The sequence below is a fragment of the Mixophyes fleayi genome, chromosome 5 (genome assembly GCF_038048845.1).
Source record: "Mixophyes fleayi isolate aMixFle1 chromosome 5, aMixFle1.hap1, whole genome shotgun sequence".
Taxonomy (NCBI): domain Eukaryota; kingdom Metazoa; phylum Chordata; class Amphibia; order Anura; family Limnodynastidae; genus Mixophyes; species Mixophyes fleayi.
Window position 1 is genome coordinate 24,147,935 of NC_134406.1, and position 21,067 is coordinate 24,169,001.

Consider the following 21,067-nt stretch of genomic DNA (forward strand, 5'->3'; position numbering starts at 1 on the left):
TTCAAACCGTCGCCAAACACGATTTCTAGTAAATCAACCCCTAAATGTTAAACATCGAGATCATGCATTGTCATGGCAGTTATAATTCTCACGTAAATCTGTGAACTGATTATGTATATACTGCAGACCACAAACGTTATTTATAATAAAGCCGAGTTGTGATTAATAAAGTGCTAAACCTTCAGCTAATACACATATATATCCTGTAAATGTAATATAGCAATAAGCTTCGCAACATTCGCTCACTGAGGTTTTGGTTGCAGTCACACAGAAATGTCTCGGAATTAAGATACTTATTCCTATCTGAAAGGGAGTTAGTAATGGAAACCAGTGGCGTGTATGCAGTTAGTTACATCTACTCCATGTGTCGCTACATATTAATAACAAAAAAACTAAAAAGAAAAAAAAATGAAATAAAAATAATAATATTAATGAACAACCTGTTAGCTTATTAATTTTGAAGACAATAGATCCAAGTGGTGTTTATACTTAACACATGTCTATCATGCTTTCTTAATTAATCTTTACTTTATAAAAGAGGGCTGTAGTAAAAAGGTAAGGGAACACTGAGCAACGTGCTCACATTCATGGTTCATATTTGAAATCTGGGGGTTTATCGGTCCTTTCTAATTTTGGGGCTAAAACCAGAAAATTTAAAATAATTTTTCAGAAAACAGAAGCACAGAATCGCTCAGCACTGCTAACACCACAGCTTAGGATTGCTGTTATACAATGTCACCGGTCTACCAGCACTCTCTTATCCAATCAGCTCCCAGGAACCGGCATTTTAACCCACCATTGTGCTTTTTACAAGAAAGCAGGAGTCATCACTTTCTAAACACCCTACAAGACCAGCTCCACTTCCTACAAAAACTCATTTATATTCAGCGAGTGCAATTTGAATAATCATTTGGCTAATTTGCATATTAATATCTTGAATTTACATAAACATTTGTCCTCCTGCGAACATGACCAATTTGCAGCTAACTGGAGACCCCATCTTGTCCGTTGTGCTTATCTCTGAAATACCATGAGAGACGCGTTCGGTGACAGTAATGGCACAACACCCTGTGGACGTATGACCGTACATCCATGTAGAAGGTTATACTTACTCCAACAAGCTCCCCATCTGGCATGTGACATGGCACAGAGAGACGAGGGGGGGAATATTGTCCTCACAGGATAATCCAGACACGTGTTATTCGTTGTACACCACAGACACTGCAAACAGGAATCAACACAAAGCCATTAATGAGTGCAAACCAAGCTACTATCACAGACAGCCATGAATGATGCAGCCAGGGACCTGTAATAAAGATTTAAAAAATAGACTAAAACTTCTGCAAAATTTAGTAAAATATGTGTCCCCATAAAGCACCAAAAAACATACTAAAATAGGAGTCATGAAACGCATTGCTGTACGACATAATGACTTATTTCCAGCCGTTCACACAGCCAGTGCAACCACAATGACACCTGTACTGGTGGAATAAGCTCGCTCTGATTTCTATACATGAACCTGACATTGTGTTATATTGTACATTACAGCATTGACGTTATTATATTTTTCCAATGGTCTTAGAACCTATAACTGGATTCCACATAAAACTGCCAACATATTCATTATATTAAGGGTTCACAATACCAAATACCAATTACTGTATGTAAAAAAGACTTTGGTGTTTCACCATTTCTAACTGTCCTATGATAGCATCACTCTTATGTAAGAGGAAGACAAAATGCCTATCAGATCTAAAAGGGTGCAGTAACCCGCAGGTTCTTAACGGTTAAACCACGGTGTTACAATGTTGCAGTGAGATAATAGCGCAGTCGGCCTCGTTTAAAGTTAGAGGAAGGTGCAGCTTGTACCTGGACACACCATGCTTCAGTGCAATGGGTGCAAAAGTAATGTTTTGTATTTTGTTGCATGTATGGAACTACTGGCTGCTTTTGCATGAAAAATAGAAATAATGGGCTGCTTTATCAAAGAAATTTAGAGATGAGTTAGGACCAGCCACCAACTCTCAATCTGTTTCTACTTTTTAATTTTTTTTCCCCCTGCAGCCAAAGTGAAAATTTACACCTTCTTACTGGACTTACTAGTAACTCTAAATGTAGCCCTGTATGTTCGTAAAGACACAAAACAGGACATGGTCTATACAGGATGAGTACTTCTCACTAGCGGTTACATTAAAAACTAACAGCAGTATACCATTGTGTACATTACTAGTGTTTATAGAATGTGCCCCTATTGTACAGGCGTTATCAGATATATTGTAGGCATTCGTATACCAGGCAATGAAAAGTGATAGTAAATGATAAGAATGACACTTTAAACAGTTTCCTTGTGGTTTTAACATTATGTTGGTCCAGTTGACCACATCTACTTATACTTAGAAAACAGCTCAATAGCTTAATAGTTTTTGTACATAATTATTAATTACCATTTATTTTTAAATATTTATATATTTTGAAAAACATTTCTGCTACATTTGGCACAAATCTCTGGTAGAGTACTGATTGGCCCTATCCTCCTTTTCCCCCATTCTAATCACTGTACTGTAGGTGTAAAGACATCAGGAGGACATGGGGTAAGGGTTTAGTGACCAGAGGTAAGACACAATGGGCCAGATTTATTAAGGAAAGTAAGGCAAAAAATGGAGTAAAAAACCATATTACAACACAAGGGGTACATGTTATTTTATTATTTTGCACATGTTAAATACTGGCTGCTTTTTCATCTAGCACACAAATACTTGATAGCTTTATTTTTATACTGAAATGTAAAGTTGATCTAGGACATGCCCTACCCCAACTATAAATCTACCATCACATTTTAAATTTACCTCCCCCTCCAATGCAACATGGTTTTGCCAAGGGGCAAAGTTACTCCTTTTTTTTTTTGCTTTACTTTCCTTAATAATTCAGTGAAGTATTGGACATAAAGAGGCAGCCAATAAATGTTCCTCCTGGTTCCTACCGTTACTTTTAATGAACCAATCAGGTGACAGATAGACAACAAACCCCCATCCTAGCTCTGTCAATGTCTGGGGCAGATTAGTTAAGGCTAAATAAGGGGAAGAGAGGTGTCTAATACTGTAACCCCCCAAAAAGTAATGTATCCCCCCACACACTTGATTAATACAGAATTATCTATAGACTGGATATAAGGTATAAGGGCTTTGTCAGAACCAAACACCTGCTCAGTGCAGCATATATAATGTAATACAGGATCCAGCGTGGAGACTTACAGAGACGTTCTTCAGGCATTCTTCACAAGTCCTCCCAGAGTAGAAGCTGCAGGCTGCAAAGAGACAACAGAGTTACAACTAATCTGCATAATATAGAACAAAGGAAGTGTTCATTGCAGTACAGTACAGGTCCATAATGTACACGCACACCAAATGTCTGTATGTAGATTTGTGTGTATCTTGTGGCCACGCAAGAGGTGGAACAGGGACATACTTGCATTAACAGAGTGTAGTAATGGCGTGTGCACGTAAGTGTTGCACGCCCCCTCTTTATGCAAAATAATTACACTTGGATGGCTCTTCAAATACGCTTCTTAGAAGGCATATTCTGTGGCTCTCCAGGTGTTGTGAAACTACAAGTCACAGCATGCTTTGCCAGTAAGATGCCAGCTGATAGCTGGCATGGCATGCTGGGACTTGTAGTTTAACAACACCTGGAGAGCCAGAGGCTGGCCAGGCCTGGTCTATTTGTAAAGATAAGCAATGACACCGACACATGCACACGGTCTGGCTGCTTGTGTACAGACCCCTCTGAGTGATAATACTTCATTTATTAGGGTTGCGGCTGCATGCTATATTAGGACAGGTCTATTCGAATTTCTTAGTTGTCATTTCCATTTGGATTACTGCAATATTTTTAAATAGGGTAAACAACGGCTGTGTGGTATCTGTATATCATTACGTTTCATGTGAAAAAAAGCGACTTTTGCTTTAATTAATAACCCTCAAAGGAAACTATTTCCTTGACAGTTCATTATATTAGTTTGTATACGACTAGGTTACTGCAACGTTAGCATTTACCACTCACCCTGCCAAGCTGCACTTGTACTCTATCATGGGGCGCACGGAGACGCTTTTTTACGCCGGACGCAGAAATACTGTTTTGAGTTGGACCCATCTTTATACACCCGTACGTACACTTTTTTGAGACAGAATTTTAACCAACAACTGTAAAACATTGACAGCGTACATATATACATCATACTTGCTGTTTTGTTGCGGGGGCGGGGCCAAAATGATGCAATTCACCGCGAATCACGTAATTTAGACTAGGCAGTTGCGGGATGCGGGAGACTTGCCTGCTCTCCCGGGAGTCCGTGAGACTGACCCGAATTTTGGGAGTTTACCGGACATTCCGGGAGAGTTGGCAAGTATGATATATATAGATAGTTGCTCATACAGGACTGTCAATTGGTTCTCTAGGGAAACTTCAACTTCTAATTTTGCTTTTACCACAATAGACATGTTATTGTTCTGATGTCAGAAGGAGGCAAAGGAGTTCTGTACCTGAGTAAAGTTAAAGGTATACAGTCCTTTTATAACAGAGAAACATAGCATATGATGGCAAGCTCTGTTATAGCCTCCCTAGCTCTGCATTCAAGGCAGTCTGATCCGACCATCCTGCAGCTTCTCTGGTGATTAGATATTTGGCCCAACAAAAAAAGTCATCTAATCCTCTTCTTTACTTATGCTTTTACTACACCATAATTAATTGTTCCTATACTGTAATAATATACAGTTTAACAGAACGTGTAAATACAAAATATAATTGAACTTTGCAGTTTATTTTACGCATACTTGCCAACTTTCCCGGAAACCCCGAAATTTGGGTAGGTCTCCCGGACAAGCAGGCAAATATCCCGCATACGGCAACTTTCTCATCAAAATGACACGATTCGCGGTGAATCGCATAATTTTGGCCCCGCCCCCGTAACAAAATGCCGTTTCTGTCGCGGGGGCAAAATGACACAATTGACCACGCCCTGCCCTCCAACCACGCCCCCTGCCCGGGATCACCTGGAATTAACTTTTCAAAGGTTGGCAAGTATGATCTTACTAGAAAAAAAAATAGGAAGTTAATCTATATATCTATCCCCACACGCATATTATATATAAATATATATATATTATATACACACACTGATGTGATCATCCTCATGGTTTCCCCAGGAAGCTTCAATTCTGAACCTGAAACCTTTTGATCTATCCTGGCTTATCATAAATCATAAGTATTAAATGAGCCTTCACAAAATGATTATCTTATACCATATGTGAAACTATAATTATATATTATAAATTTAAATACTTGATGCATCGTCTTAAAATGCTGAGAAATCTGCACTCGCCGCGTGTTTAATTGTCTTTTTTCTCAATCACTTGTAATAAAATTGCAAAAAAAAAAAAAAAAGTCTAAAAATGGGTTATTATTTGAAGTGAAAGAGGAACTTCTTCCACTAATGTGAAATGTTGGTGTAATTTAAGAGAACTTCTTTTTCAGAAAGGATATTGAGAAAGGTTACATAGAGAGCAGTAAAGTCGGGCTGAATAATAAACATTGAATCATCTGCTAAGTGTTCGGAGGATTATACAGTACATTACTATAATAATAATGTACTCCTATAGAATTATGAGTGTGAAAAAAAAACAAAACTTGGAGAACTTCCAAAATCACAAAAGAAGACACATACTGTGAATGATAAGAGTTGATAAAGACATTCTTTACAGCGGATAAAAAGCAGTAAAAATATGCGGTGAAACTCTGCGTGTAATGCAAAAAAACAAAAACATAAATTTAGAGGCATATCCGATATTGTGCTATTTTGAAACTGGCTGGTACGGAAGGCCTGAAAATAATGATGTTATTACAGCGCAGCTCATGGGTAATTCTTCAATGGAATTAGCCTCCGAGCTTAAAATGCCAGTAAAATCAATAGCTATGAATCCAGCAAAAATCAGCAAAGCATAAAGTGGATGAACACAATAAAAAACCGCTAACAGCTTAATTGGCTTACATTAAAAGAAATGCAAAAATACCAATTTCAGTGAGGTGCGCAGGGTTTAAAGTACCCATGCAGTATTGTATTACCCGTTAGTAGCTGCGACACAGAAATTGATCCAAATACAATGGCCATTGGGTGCCCTCTTAGTGTTGCTGGTCACTGAAATTGACCAAACAGACCTGTGGTCCAGTCATTTAACAATTAAGAATTGCAGAATGCAACAGCAGCAACATGGCTCAATCCCTGCATTAGTCGAGAGGCAGAAGTTAAGTTTAAGTTCTATATGTACAAAAGACAAAATCCAATAAATTCCTTGGGGTATATTTAAATATAAACGGAGGGTTTGATTAAGTGGAGATGTTGCCTATAGCAGCAAATCAGATTCTAGTCATCATTTATTTAGTACATTCTACAAAATAACTAGAATCTGATTGGTTGCTGTAGGCAACATCTCCACTTTTTGAAACTCACAGATTGATACATTTACCCATCTCACAGCGCTGGGGTCATGAGTTTGATTCCTGACCATGGCTTTATCTGTGTGGAGTTTGTATGTTCTCCTCGTGTTTCCGTGGGTTTCCTCCCAGTGCTCTGGCTTCCTCCCACGCTCCAAAAACATACTGGTAGGTTCATTGGCTGCCAACAAATTGACCCTAGTCTCTCTCTCTGTCTGTGTGTGTGTGTTAGGGAATTTAGACTGTAAGCCCCAATGGGGCAGGGACTGATGTGAGCGAGTTCTCTGTACAGCGCTGCGGAATTAGTGACACTATATAAATATCTGATGATGATGATGATGATCATGATATATATGATGGTTACAATGGAAGGATGGGAAACCACCTGAAGCTTTACTTTGCATTAAATCCATTAATAAACTATCAAACTATTACAACTCGATTGAGCCTAAATTTTCACAGAAGTCCGGATCGGTCTTCCAGCCATGGCTCCATTCTCTGGAGACTTTTGGCAATGAAATTTACTTTCAACACGTCTATCTCATATCACCAGTGCCGGATTAAGGGAATGGAGGCCCCTGGGCTAAGGGGGCCTCCATTCCTCCATGAGGGCCCCCCCCCCCTCCCCCGGCACTTACCTCCTTCTCCGGCACGATGTACGCTCTTTACTGAGGAGATCTCGTGAGAGCGAGACTCACGAGATCTCCTCAGTAAGGAGACTACAGCTCGTCGGGGAAGGACCGCAGTGAAAGTGCTCAGCAGCACTGATCGCGCCGGGGGCGTCCCCGCCCACGACCGATCAATACTGCTGCTGATCACTTTCAAGGGCCCCCTGGATGCCATAGGCCCCTGGGCTGTAGCCCAGTTAGCCCTATGGTTAATCCGGCCCTGCATACCACCCAACAGTCCTGAATTAAGGACTCTGTCCCGCCATCCCGATCAGGACAGCTTTGTCCCTTGGGTGGGAAATTAGCAGTTTAGATGCCCACATTATAGCAGATCTATCTTGATTCATCCATCGCTAAGAGTCCTGAAGACAGAATACAGTAAGAGCGAATGCAATGACTCTGTGACACAGACTGATGATGAGTGATGGGTGTAGTACCAAGTTATAGTAGATGTTATGTTCACTTTTGTTAATACTCATGTTTTGTTAGTAAATGTAGTTTGAATGTACAGTGTAACAGCTCCAAAGTCTTCCCGTGGGGTCAAATTTCTCTCCACCTATCGGCTCCTCAGCTGTGCCCATGTGCTGTCATACCAGGTACTCTGATTGGTGGGCAGCAAAGGCCATTCACCAAACAGTGCACGGAGGTCCTTGCAATCCTATTGGTGATTGACCAGCGCTATTCACCAATTAAAGTGGATGATCTATCGAGTGGTTATTACAGCTTCTTGTTACAGCCACAGTAGTAAAAACACTGCGATGGCGGTATATTGTATAACGATCTCCAGAACAAGATCAGCATTGTAACCAAAATGCTCTCTAATGTATATGTTATATATATATATATATATATATATATATATATATCCAATTAGGTGCAACGGGTAACTCACAGCAGTGCACCAGCAGTTTACAGTAATCAGCTGGCTTATCAGTCAAAGCTCTCTGAGATCACCTGCTAGGGGTTACTGCACAATTGCAGTGTTTTTCATAAATATACCACAATGTCTAATTGTCAAAGTTTTTTTAATATTCAGTGAACTTGTATTTCTATTTACTATTCACCTATCTATTTCTATTTACCTCAGAGCGCACATTCTATGCAATATTGTGTTGACTTGTGAAATCTATTCCCGGCCATCACAGCAATGTTGCTTTAGAAGAAGAGGGATAAAACTAAGCAATTGTATTATTCACAATTACAACTCTCCTGCTGACCTATGGATGGCAGCTAAAAGCTCATGTCCACTTGTGTTCTTCAATCTTAAAGTGAAATCAATAATAATATAATTAAAACTTAAAAACACACCTAGATGTGAGCATCATCTCATACACACGCTGTGTTGGTTTGTTCCATTCAACAATTGTATCACTTCCTCCCCAATCTAAAGTTACTATCCCGCTCGCCCACCGTTCAGCCTGGAGGCCAAGCGACAGGATCAGTGGGTGGTTAAATTGGACGAGTTCTGGGTACCAAGATCTGGTAACACGGGTACCGGTTACTGTAGTCAGAAGATGAGACTGGCCGACAGAGCTCATAGTATCGCTGCATTCTCCAAAAAGTCTGACAATAACCCGATTGTCTTTGACGAGATTATTATTGGGTAAATTTGATATTGTTCCGGTTGCCTGACATTGCTGCCATCATGTAGTGTGTGTAGGCTGCGTTAGACAATGTCTGTCTCTCCAGTATTTGCTGAACTACAAATCCCAGCTGGCACTGAATGAATTGTTTGGACAAAGTTAAAAACACGGTCACACATTTGCTTCACTACATGGATATTTTTTGTTCTCTATTTAAACATAACCTGTTCACTACCGGAAAACAGACTTTAAACAACGGACTTCAGAAAGCTCACCAAGAAACAATATACACGAAGGTGGTCTAATTGAGAAACTGAAGAACTAATTAATTTATTACAGCAACATAATGCATTTTATAACTTTGTCATTACTTAAATTCCATAAATTAACCATGACATGAATACAGGATATAAATAATTTGGCGCCTGGTGTTTCACTCAGTTGGGCTCTCCCCGTTCCTGTCTGCATTGTTGTAGATGGACAACATGTCGTCTGTATGATAGAATCCGGCTTAGTAGGAAGAAGGGGCCTGATTCATTAAGGAAAGGAAATTGGAAAAAAATGAGTAACTTTGCACCCTGTCAAAACCATGTTGCATTGGAGGGGGAGGTAAATTTAAAATGTGATGGCAGATTTATACTTGGGGTAGGGCATGTTCTAGATCAGGCCTGTCCAACCTGCGGCCCTCCAGATGTTGTGAAACTACAAGCCCCAGCATGCTTTGCCGGTACACAAGCAGTTGATAGCTGGAAGGGCATGCTGGGACTTGTAGTTTCACAACATCTGGAGGGCCGCAGGTTGGACAGGCCTGTTCTAGATCAACTTTAAATTTCAGTGTGCAACTAAATCTATCAAGTATTTGTCTGCTACATGATAAAGCAGCCAGTATTTATCTTATGTGCAAACTAATAACCTCATTTGCACCCCTTACATTGTAACATCGTTTTGTCTAGGACAAAACTTACTAATATTTTTGCCTTCCTTTCCTTAATAAACCAGACCCAAGAAGAGCACTCCTGGACCGTGGCAGGCCTCCCCCTCCTCCCAGACAGCCTCCTGTCATACAGTCAGTGTGTTCTTGATGATACCCACAGGATCATCATCACACCCGGGGTAAGTAATATTCTGCATTATGCATAACTTATAACATTCATTTTTCTTTATCAATACAAACGGAGAAAACTATATAAATTATACTTTCCAACAAACTCCTGACGCACACCGAACTTAAGAACTCTATGTAAACAGATTTATACAATATAAACACAAATAAATACATAGACAGCAGCAGCTGCCTACTCACAATTATCCAGACAGATACGCTGTGTGCGATATTAAATAATGACAAAGGATCTCATCTAGAGGTGTGAGCATAATGCATATACAAATGTATAGAGGGAAAATTTTCACAAACAAACAAAACTTATTAACATTCTATGCTCAGTCAGACACATCTCAGGACGCACTCAGCTCAAAGACGGTAGCATATGCGCCAGATGTACAAACTTACACCCAGTATAGCGTATAGGTGTGGCATGGCAGTGTTAGCTGTAAATGCCAAAGTTGCATTACCCTATTAGCACCCAATATAATAATGTGATGAAGTATCAAATACACAAGAGTGAAGGGTCTTCACAATTATTAATAACTGCGAATGTTGCATTTTCGATATAAAATGTACTTAATTACAAACACAAATTAAATTAAATACAAAGAATTTGTTTCCCCTGTGAAAAATTAAATGGGAATTTTTTTCTCTCAAAAGGAAAAAAAAATCATACGTCAGCACGGTGGCTCGGTGGTTAGCACTTCTGCCTCACAGTACTGGGGTCATGAGTTTGATTCCCAACCATGGCCTTATCTGTGTGGAGTTTGTATGTTCTCCCCGTGTTTGCGTGGGTTTCCACTGGGTGCTCCAGTTTCCTCCCACACTCCAAAAACATACTGGTAGGTTAATTGGCTGCTATTAAATTGACCTTAATCTCTTTTGGTCTGTGTGTGTGTGTGTGTGTGTGTGTGTGTGTGTAAGGGAATTTAGACTGTAAGCTCCAATGGGGCAATTAGTGGTGCTATATAAATAGCTTATGAAGATCAATGTCATGCTTATCGGGCCACTGGCTGACCACACATGGTCTGTGGATAGAGGGCATAGACATCCTGAATGACGTCCTTTCCATCAGGAAAGAAATGCTGCAACAAGCGGTGAAGATTATTACTCAGTACCACTAATACCACTTTCATACTGCCGCCCCGGCAATATCCCGGGTAGTTAACCCGGGATATTGCCGGGGCACAGGGCAGTATAGATAACAAGATTCCCAGGTCGGGCGGGTTCATACTGCACCTGCCCGACCCGGGTTTTAGAAGAAAAAAAAGTGTTAAAAAAGATTTTAATAAAAAAAAAAAAAATACATAAGAAATGTTTACTGAACTTATTTTCAGCCAGCGGTGTCTCCGGTGCGTTGCCGGCTGTCAGGGGGACCTCTGGGTACTAAAATGACGTCATTTCTAGTACCCAGAGGTCCCCCTGACAGCCGTCAAAGCACTGGAGACACCGCTGGCTGAAAGTAAGTTAAGTAAACATTTCTTATGTATTTTTTATTAATTAAAATCTTTTTTACCTCACAATTTTTTTTTTTTTTACAGTATGAATGGTGAGACCCGGGAATTACACGGGTTGCACCATTCATACTGCAGGCGAGCGGGGTCCAACACGGGAATTACCCCTCGCAAAATCCCAGGTCTAAGTCCCGGGATTTTAGACCCGGGATTTTGTGGTTGGACTATTCATACTGCACCAAGACCCGGGTTTTTCAGCGTGCCTCTGCAAAAACCCGGGTTTTTGGTGCAGTATGAATGGGGTATAAGTAGCAATTATCATTGACCTTGCCCTCTAAGGGAGTGATGCCAGGAAACTTTGCCCCATGACATTATGAAACCACAGGAAACAAGCACTCACGGCTGTAGAGGTCTGTAGGTTGGCACCAAACATGTACTCATCTAATTTTTCCAAAACATGGTAAATGATAACTCATGAAACCATATGACCCTCCGCTACTCAGAAGACCATTGTCTGAACCCATTGTACCACTGAGCTCACAAACGTGTATTGTCAGGTGTGATGAGAGGTTCACGCAGTGCAACCTGACTCTATCCTGCTCTGCTACGGACTCGTAGGACTGGTTTTCATTAAACCGCGTGCTCGTGTCACAGGTTGACATTTGCAGTCATTTGATCTGCAGTTGCTCACCTGTGTAGCATTGCACTGTGCTTTAATGCAGATACTACACAATGCAGCACTGTGCACTTCCCACCACTGTTGTCCATTGCAAGCTGAGCCAACAATCACCCCTTTCAAAGTCACTGAGGTCTCCTCTTTCATCCCTGCTAGTCATCATTATAGAGCCGAGCTAATTATATGCATGTCCTCATTCTATCTCACCTGGATTACTACAACCTTCTAACTAAATTACCAACTACATTCTTCTACCTTCCCTGCTGCAACCCCTCCAGAATTCTGCATTCAGGACTGTCTCGCTGACTCTGTCCCAACTCTGCTGAAATCTATTGTGACTTTCTATCCCTCACTGTCTAAAAAAACATTCCTCTTTCTACTTTTAAAGAGTTACATTTAGTGGCACTTTCTTTATATCATGAATCTGAAGGTTCACATAAAAATAAACTTTACTTATAGAGTTCAATATATTTCTCTGTAAAGGCTGTCATGTAGTTTTGAAAAAATTACATTTACTTTAATATATAATTATATAACAATCGACATTAATAGTATAGAGTAAAAGCATAATACAATGTAATTATCAATGCCCTTGTCTTGCTTGAGAAAATCCGTAATAAAAATGTCCTGCACCTCATCTCTGGTAACCACCTCTCACTCCCGCCTAGACGTGTCCTGTGCCGCTACGCTACTTATGGAATGCCCTACCACGCTCAATCAGGCTCTCCCCCAGCCTTCAAATCTTTAAACGCTCTCTGAAAACAATTATCCTTATTAGCGCTTACCCTACTCCCATCTATACTACTCACACTCGCTCCTCTTTTCTCTTCCAATTACAATGAAAGCTCTCTCTACCATCTGTTTTAATGTCTGCATTTATTCTGTCTACCTTGTGTGTCCCTATTTTTATGAATGTCCTGTTTTCCCCACTGTCCAGTGTGGCGGAGCACTGTAGTACCTTACAGATCAATAATAATAATAATAATAATAATAATAATATCTTGCATTCCCAAATAAAATGCCTTAGGCAATCTTTAAGTGAACTGTTGGTATGGCCTCTCTCACTAATCTCATGTGACCAGGTAGAACCAATGTGCTGACAGCTGACAGACTTCCTACAGTCTGATGATGTCACAGAAAATTTCCCAGGAGCACAGTGAGCAGGCTCCTCCCAGGAGATGTTTAGCTCCATGAGAACATGTAAAAAAGTAAATTAAGTAGAAAGTATTAACTCTATTAACTCCAACAGTAAATCTAACATATGTTTAGCTATATTTTGCTTGTTCAGATAACTGCTTAATGTGTAGTTCTGTCCAAGTAAACCTGAAGGCCCCAAGTCATTAAGGCACGTGTACTAAAGCTGGGTACACACTACAGAAATTTCTACCAACTTTTTATGCCGAGCGATTTTACGTGCGATCGATGGTCCGATCGCTCGGTCCATGGACTGCATACACACTAGCCTTGTTTAGGACGATAAAGGGAAGGGCGGACATCCCTTTAGCGACTTTTTACAGCCATGTTGTCGTGAGCAATGACTGTAATTTCGTACTCACTGTTGTGGATTGGTCGGAAGTTTATACACACTACACAGCGGAAACGAGATTGGAACAAAAATATTAAACAGTACGACCAACCAAATGAGGCGACAATCGTCCATTTGGGCAGACTTTCGACCATCGTGTCACTACACACACTGACCCGACTTTTGAACGAGCGGTCGTTTGTCGGCTGTTTGAGCCGATTATTGGACCAAAACAGTGTAGTGTGTACCCAGCTTAAGCGTATTGTGCGTTTGTTTTAAACTGCTCGTAAATTGGCTCTGCATACTCCCGATGTCAACAAGGAACGTAACTAAAGATACGTTCTCTACTAGACCAGGCACTGCAGGATATGTACAATACCTATGTATAGTATAAAATGTCAAAAGAACACACCAAAAAAAAATAAAAAAATCAATTAATGTTACCTGTCAATAATATTCATTTTTGATTATACGTGGAAATTACAAAAAAAATATGTTTTTTAAATATATTTTTTCCCCTTGGAAAAACATTAATATCTACTGTACATAAAATAAATTTTTTACAATTGCTGATTGCAGAGGCATGTTATAGCATGCATAATCTGTCGTCACCACTGGTAATCGGAACTTAAACTAGCCCCCCAGTTAGAGCAAGAGATTTGTAAGAAAACCAGCGTACTTCTGTGTACGCTTGGACGCGGCTGCACGGGAACACCCTTACTGTTCATTGTCTACGTGCATCCGCCCGTCCCCTCCCCTAAATCATAGGCTGTAGTACGTGTTTTTGCGCTCGGAGGAGACTTGGACGTGGCTGCGCTCTGTTGCGTATCGTCCGGCGCCGAGCATGCGCAGTGTATTTTGTGCTGACGATACGCACAAGTTTGCGGGATACGCTCCTTAACGACTCAGGCCCAAAATGTTTTATTGTTTTACAAAAAAGAACTATTTGCAGATACATATGTTAAAGTTTCATAAACTGTGGATATTTAGGATAACAGAGAACATTTCCCGATGCACACAGCACTTTCAGACAACAAGACAAATGAGGCCCATTTGCGGAAGCCTTGGAGCCTGAAATGACCAATAACAATGTGTGCAGGAGCTAGCAGCAAAGCAGACAACAATGCACCAAATATCTTGCTACAATACGGTAATAATAACAATTGCAATTTATTGGGCCTTTAAATGAAAATGGAGAGGTCATGAACGGTCAAGCCCATTGTATTCACCAAGGCAAATGTACGTTACACTCTGCACTTGTTACAATTACCAGCTTATTCTTTGCAGATCACCCTATCCCATAATGTAAATTGTACTGGAGAAAATCAGAATTAAAATTAGTCAAGCATGAGATTGGCTCTGAAGAGCGCCTTGTTCTAAAGTTTAAAGCATTATTGGATTTTATGGAAATTGACTTTCTTTTCCTTACACTAAACTTTGTCACGGAGGGCTGAGAAAATAACCACAGATGTCATTGTAGAGTATGTCAGGTGTCGAATAACCTTTAATAATCCAGGATACCAAACGCCATTCTCCTGTTCGTCTATTATAGTGGTACAAAGGCTAATTAATCTAATGTGACTGATCAGTTGACTGAAAAATATAAGGATTATTAGTCAGTCGAGATAAAGACGGGAAAAATAGGGATTTCTGTGTGATTTTAAAGTATATGGGTTAGATTTACTAAACGGCGGGTTTGAAAAAGTGGAGATGTTGCCTATAGCAACCAATCAGATTGTAGCTGTCATTTTGTAGAATGCACTAAATAAATGACAGCTAGAATCTGATTGGTTGCTATAGGCAACATCTCCACTTCTTCAAACCCGCAGTGTAGTAAATATACCCCTATGTGCCTGGAGAATTGAAAATTATGACTCCACTGTGAAAAACCTTAGAGACATCTATCTACAGATTCTGTTACAGGTATTAGATCTCAAAAGCATAACTGCAAATATTCATCATTTTTTACAGGGCAGTCTAGATGTCGCATCCAATGGGGCAGTGAACAAGTTTGGGATGAATCGGGGGCGTGGACTAATTTGTCCCAATCGGAAATGGGTCGCAGAAAAAAAAACATACTTCCCGGATATACGGAATGTCCGGGAGACTCCCGAATTCTGGGTGGGTCTTCAGGGAGAGTATGACAGTCTCCCGCATCTGCCCACTTCCTAGTGAAGTGGGCAGAATTAAATCCAAAATGCCGCAATGAAATGGGTTTGGCCTCCATTGTTCCTCAGATGCTTCTCCACCCACACTTTAAAATTATCCAAACATTGCTGCCTACAAAATCAGAACTGGCTATATGTTTGGATTTATTTAATTAGTTTTTTTTCTTAAACACAGGCTAAGTAATCTGATTAAATCATAGGTTGAGATGCTTAGCTTGGGAACAGTTTGGCTAGACAGTAAGCAGCAAGGATGCAACAAAATAAGGGGAGGAAGGGATCAAATCAGCGCGAGGTTTCTGGCTTTATTCTTGGCTCATTTCTTCTCGCACCTTAAAGAGATGCACAGAAAAATGAGCAGAGATTCCTACCGTGATTACCAGCAATGTGCGCAGCCGGACATGGAGGTGATGTATGCACGCCACAGTGCTGGCAACTGGATCTTCCCCTAAGTCTAAATATAAAAGTTATATATACAGTATATGGACTTAGTTTGGAGTGGGCATTGATGATGGCTGGTCCATTTTCCCTGGATACCCAACAGATACTGTGATGTGAGCACCGGGTGAATGAATATTAATCATGCATCTGGTGGTTGTGTCATGAAAATCAAACACATGCTCACTGCTGCTACATAACAGTATATAGGATCCCATTTTTTTCTGTGATGAAAAAAGTGAAAGTAGGAGAGTTGCCTTATTATATTTAATACAGGGTTCTTTAAAACCAGAAGCTGTAACTCAGAGCTCCAACTGTTTACATAATGTTCTAACATATTACATAAATAAGAATGTGAGATGCTCTCTCTAATCAGTGTTGAAATTGAGAATGATAAGAGAACTTCCTTTCAATCTGTGAATAAATATTGTGCAAAGACAATCTACACAGAGTATGGCTGGGAATATACTGCAGGATTTTCATCCCGTTATCGTGTCAATCGAAGAGAAACGGCCGTTAGGGCCAATATCGCATTAGTCTGGACGCTCCCACGATAATGTATTATCGTACCAAAGCACATTGTATTGTTTGATTTGATTTTATAACCGGACTAAAAATCTCTATAAAACGATGGAACAATGTCGGGCAAATTCTGCAGTGTGTATGCACTCAGGACCAGCAATGTAGGCAGATCGCCATAGAGCTTACAAAGTCACGGGGGTATATTTACTAAACTGCGGGTTTGAAAAAGTGGAGATGTTGCCTATAGCAACCAATCAGATTCTTGCTGCCATTTTGTAGAATGTACTAAATAAATGGTAACTAGAATCCGATTGGTTGCTATAGGCAACATCTATACTTTTTCAAACCCGTAGTTTAGTACATATACCCTGTGATCTTTCAGCAGCTGGTTATGACAGATGAAGAGCACAGATCTGAAGGTAAATCGTGTAAGTGTGTACACATATATCTGCATGCACACCGGGGATCGTGAGAAACGTTCTGTCCTGTGTACCCAGTCTAACTCCCTGCTCTGTATATTCACTAACATGACTATAGACTGCCCAACTACGCAATATTAAATATGAGGCATTGATTCGAATGCAAGTTACCAATGCAAGTTAAGTCAAGAAAAAAAAAAGTTGGTCTTGCTTAAAATACAAGTTTGAATTTCCCATACTTGGGAGAACTAGACAAATACATTTCAAAGTTATTTTGGGATTGCTCTGAATAGGTCACAAATAATCAAAAAAATATGGCAAAAGCAGTCTTAATATGTTACAAAAAGAAAGCTTTGTGTGTCCAGAAAAAAAATACTACAACATTTACTTTGATAGTAAGAAAAATTAATGAAAGAATTCCTGTGTGTTGATGTTTCACTTGTAAGCAACTTCTTTCATAGATTTATCTATAAATATTGACAATGCAATCCCTGTAAACATTGTGGGGTTTTTTTGTTTTTTTTATCATAAATCACTCTGGTCTTCTGTAAGAAGACACATGGAAGTGTTTATTTTTCTTTAGCGTTTTAATGCAAGCTGCTAATAATGATTTACAGTTTGCGAAGTGCTATGGAAACCACAGTCACATGATGTAGTGAGCAGACACTTTGGAATGTTCATAGGAAACAAGCCCTCCTCTTCCTTCCTTATCTATCACATGACCACCATCTGCTTCAGTTTCATGTTAAAAAGGTAGAAAACTTGCCGTTTTAAAAAACAATCATAAAAAAACACATTATTTAGGGCAGCACAGTGGCGTAGTGGTTAGCACTTCTGCCTCACAGCACTGGGTTCATGAGTTCAATTCCCGACCATGGCCTTATCTGTGTAGAGTTTGTATGTTCTCCCTGTGTTCGCGTGGGTTTCCTCCGGGTCCTCCGGTTTCCTCCCACACTCCAAAAACATACTGGTAGGTTAATTGGCTGCTAGCAAAATTAACCCTAGTCTCTCCCTCTTTGTCTGTCTCCCTGTCTGTCTGTGTGTGAGTGTGTGTCTATATTAGGGAATTTAGACTGTAAGCTCCAATGGGGCAGGGACTGTTGTAAATGAATTCTCTGTACAGCGCTGCGTAATTAGTGGCGCTATATAAATAAATGATGATGATGATGATACTGTAGAATTAAACCTTTAAGTTTCACTGTGTGCTATTTCCTGCATCAACATAATCTATACATTTTTCTAATCTCTCCCTATTAACCATGTTATCAGCCATAGCTAACATACCAAAGCAGGACAGATATTATATGCAAACACAGCTACAGGAACAAGCCCTTAGGGGTATATCTACTAAACTGCGAGTTTGAAAAAGTGGAGATGTTGCCTATAGTAACCAATCAGATGCTATTTATTTGCTTAGTACATTCTACAAAATAACAGGTAGAATCTGAGTGGTTGCTATAGGCAACATCTCCACTTTTTCAAACCCACAGTTTAGTAAATATACCCCTTAGTGTTTTTCCCTTTAAGTAACTATGAAGCACCACAATATATCATGCTACTGCCTTGACTCATGGGAGCTATAAAGGGGTTAAATAAAAAAAACAACACACTTTATGCCTAATTGATGTCACTCGTTCCTACTGACTTGATAGACTTAATATTGGTTCCACAAAATGCTTGCAGGTCTAACTTAGTAGACGTTCAACACAAAGTAGTAAATACTTTAGGCTTGTCATGTACAATGCTATTATTTTCTATTCTCTGAAATCACATGAGCTGAGCGAGTATGTCAACTGTCAGCAACGTAAACAAACACTAGTATTATTATTATCCTTTATTAGTTACTAGTAGGTGTAGGTTAGTGGTCACAAGGCTTTGGTGTTCCTGGTGGAAAAAATGCTAAACTGGGGTGTGATATCTCGCAGGTCGGTGGCATGTGTTGGAAAGGGAAAGGTTATCAGTACCACCATCCACTTATGTTCTGCCAAACCCTTATGACACCACCCGAGATTAAACTTCTGTAATAGCATTGTGGTAGTTTCTGAAGTTTTTCTTTAAAACCAGAGAGATGTATAAAATACACATGTATTGCAGTGAGCCGAGATGACTGCTGTGCACAAACAATTGCATTGTGCATGTTTCCTATTAGCCCAGTTGGAATTGTTTTACTTGGCAGCCCATCCCCACTGATTTTGCAATTGGCCCAGAAATCTTTAAACCTCTGTTCAATCATTCTGCAGGTCAGGTGATCAGCTGCAAGGACTAGTTTGCCGTAGCATTTCTGTGTTGTCATTTCATTTACACTTCTTATTTGCAGTCTTGTAGTACCACAACTAGAGTGGATTTACAAGTGAAAAGTCAATATGTATATAAGCCTGAAAATATTAGTTTACAATTGCTGTTCATCCTCCTTGCTTTATGTTTAACATGTGTTCTCTGTCATCTCTTGAGACTAAATGCCAAGATATTAATTCACTACAATTATTGTCAGCAACTTCTTACAGCAAGAATGCTGACAAAAGTATTCCAAAGGTTTATATAATCAGATGAAAAGGCAAAGTCCCCATCTAATTTATCCACAGTATTCCTCTAGTGAGCTTGTAAGGGTTGTACAGTATTTGTGCATGGAATAATTTCATGCAAACAGATTATAAGTATGCCCACTACCATACAATCTACTTAATGCCTCTTCCATGCTAACTCCCCATAGGCAAACCACATGGGGTTTCCTAGTACCTGGAAACACCTCTCCAAGCCTGGGGCACTGTATAATTGAGGTGGCTGGACCCAGCCCCCGCTTCACACAGCTCTGCTTGAAAAGGGAGAGCTGCGTGCACCTAACAGTAGTGTAGTCAGCATTGCCCATGTATATTATAGGAAAAGGAAGAGTTGGAGAGCAGCCAAGCACTGTCTAAAATTATAGCCATGCCCCCATGCATGCTTGTCACGCCCACTGGTGGCATGGTGTAGAAACCCCCCTCTGCAAATACTGCGTTTGCCCCTGCTCCCCACTTTTTCTTGTCTTTCCCTTCACCACCTTCCCCCCATCTCTTGCCACCAAAATTCTGTTTGCATGATGTTCTTGTTTATTTATAAATGTTTTAATATTTATGACAAACTATGGACCTTGTATATGCTGCTTCTCATTTTCTATATTGTTTGTTTTTATTACGTGTCCTTTCCAAATACAGAGTTTAAAAATAAATAAATCATTTCCTGCTCAAATTCAGTGATTATTTAACTCAATATGAAATACAAATAATAGAACATTGCTGAGGATGTCAGAATACCGAACTACATAACAATCTCACATAAAATAATTATTAGATATTAGTCCTATGTGCCTAGCCTTCTAACTGTATATCCCCAATTGCACAGCTGAAAATAAAATGATGGTAAATACAATCATGTTCTCAGCACCCTTTCTAAATAAACTTAAATAAGATAACCTTATAATGTCATTAAAAACGCTTATTCTCTAACGCTTGTCCATTATCTCATACGATCCCAATAATAAAATCAGAGCTATTTAGGGGTAAATAGTTAGTCGTGTGTACATAAATGAAACAAAAGGCCCCCAATCCCTGCCCTCATTCTTACGTCTGGAGAGAGGGGCTGGTGCAGGGGCGCTGGTCTGAGCCTGACTCCCCCAAACCAAGGTCAGGCTGAGGAGCAGTAGCAGGACACCGGCACACGGACGCTGCACCCATCTTTCTTCCATGGCTGTATGAGTATAATTATAGAACGATACACTTCCTAAACTGATACAATGTATCACTGCGATTCCATGCAACAACTTCCGGGAGACTGGGCTGTAAGCCTCTGCTTCCTGCTACAGAATACAAACCAGTCCCCTGACTCTGACATTACATCTCATGACTCTTCACATGCTGCTGCCAGCACTGCCTCTGTCTACAATGCTCTCCCTACATGCGAATATATAGTATATAATAGTAATATATAGTGACTCCACACTGTAAATAGAAATTGTGACACTCTACAAACATACTACAGAAATATAAAAAA

General features: G+C 40.0%; 1 protein-coding gene across 2 annotated transcripts in view; it reads right to left on the minus strand.

The window, feature by feature from the left end:
* The window catches only part of LOC142158160 (pituitary tumor-transforming gene 1 protein-interacting protein-like), a 67,456-nt gene extending 46,511 nt beyond the window's left edge, over positions 1-20,945 (minus strand). The window contains exons 1-3 of one of the 2 annotated variants that reach the window (XM_075211850.1): positions 20,642-20,945; positions 3,252-3,304; positions 1,113-1,221 (exon numbers count right to left, since the gene is read on the minus strand). In XM_075211850.1, the coding sequence (XP_075067951.1) occupies positions 1,113-1,221; positions 3,252-3,304; positions 20,642-20,762 (283 nt within the window). In that variant the 5' untranslated portion in view covers positions 20,763-20,945. The remainder of the gene's footprint in view (positions 1-1,112; positions 1,222-3,251; positions 3,305-20,641) is intronic. The other variant, XM_075211851.1, reaches the window with a different exon arrangement.
* Positions 20,946-21,067: the final 122 nt, after the last annotated feature.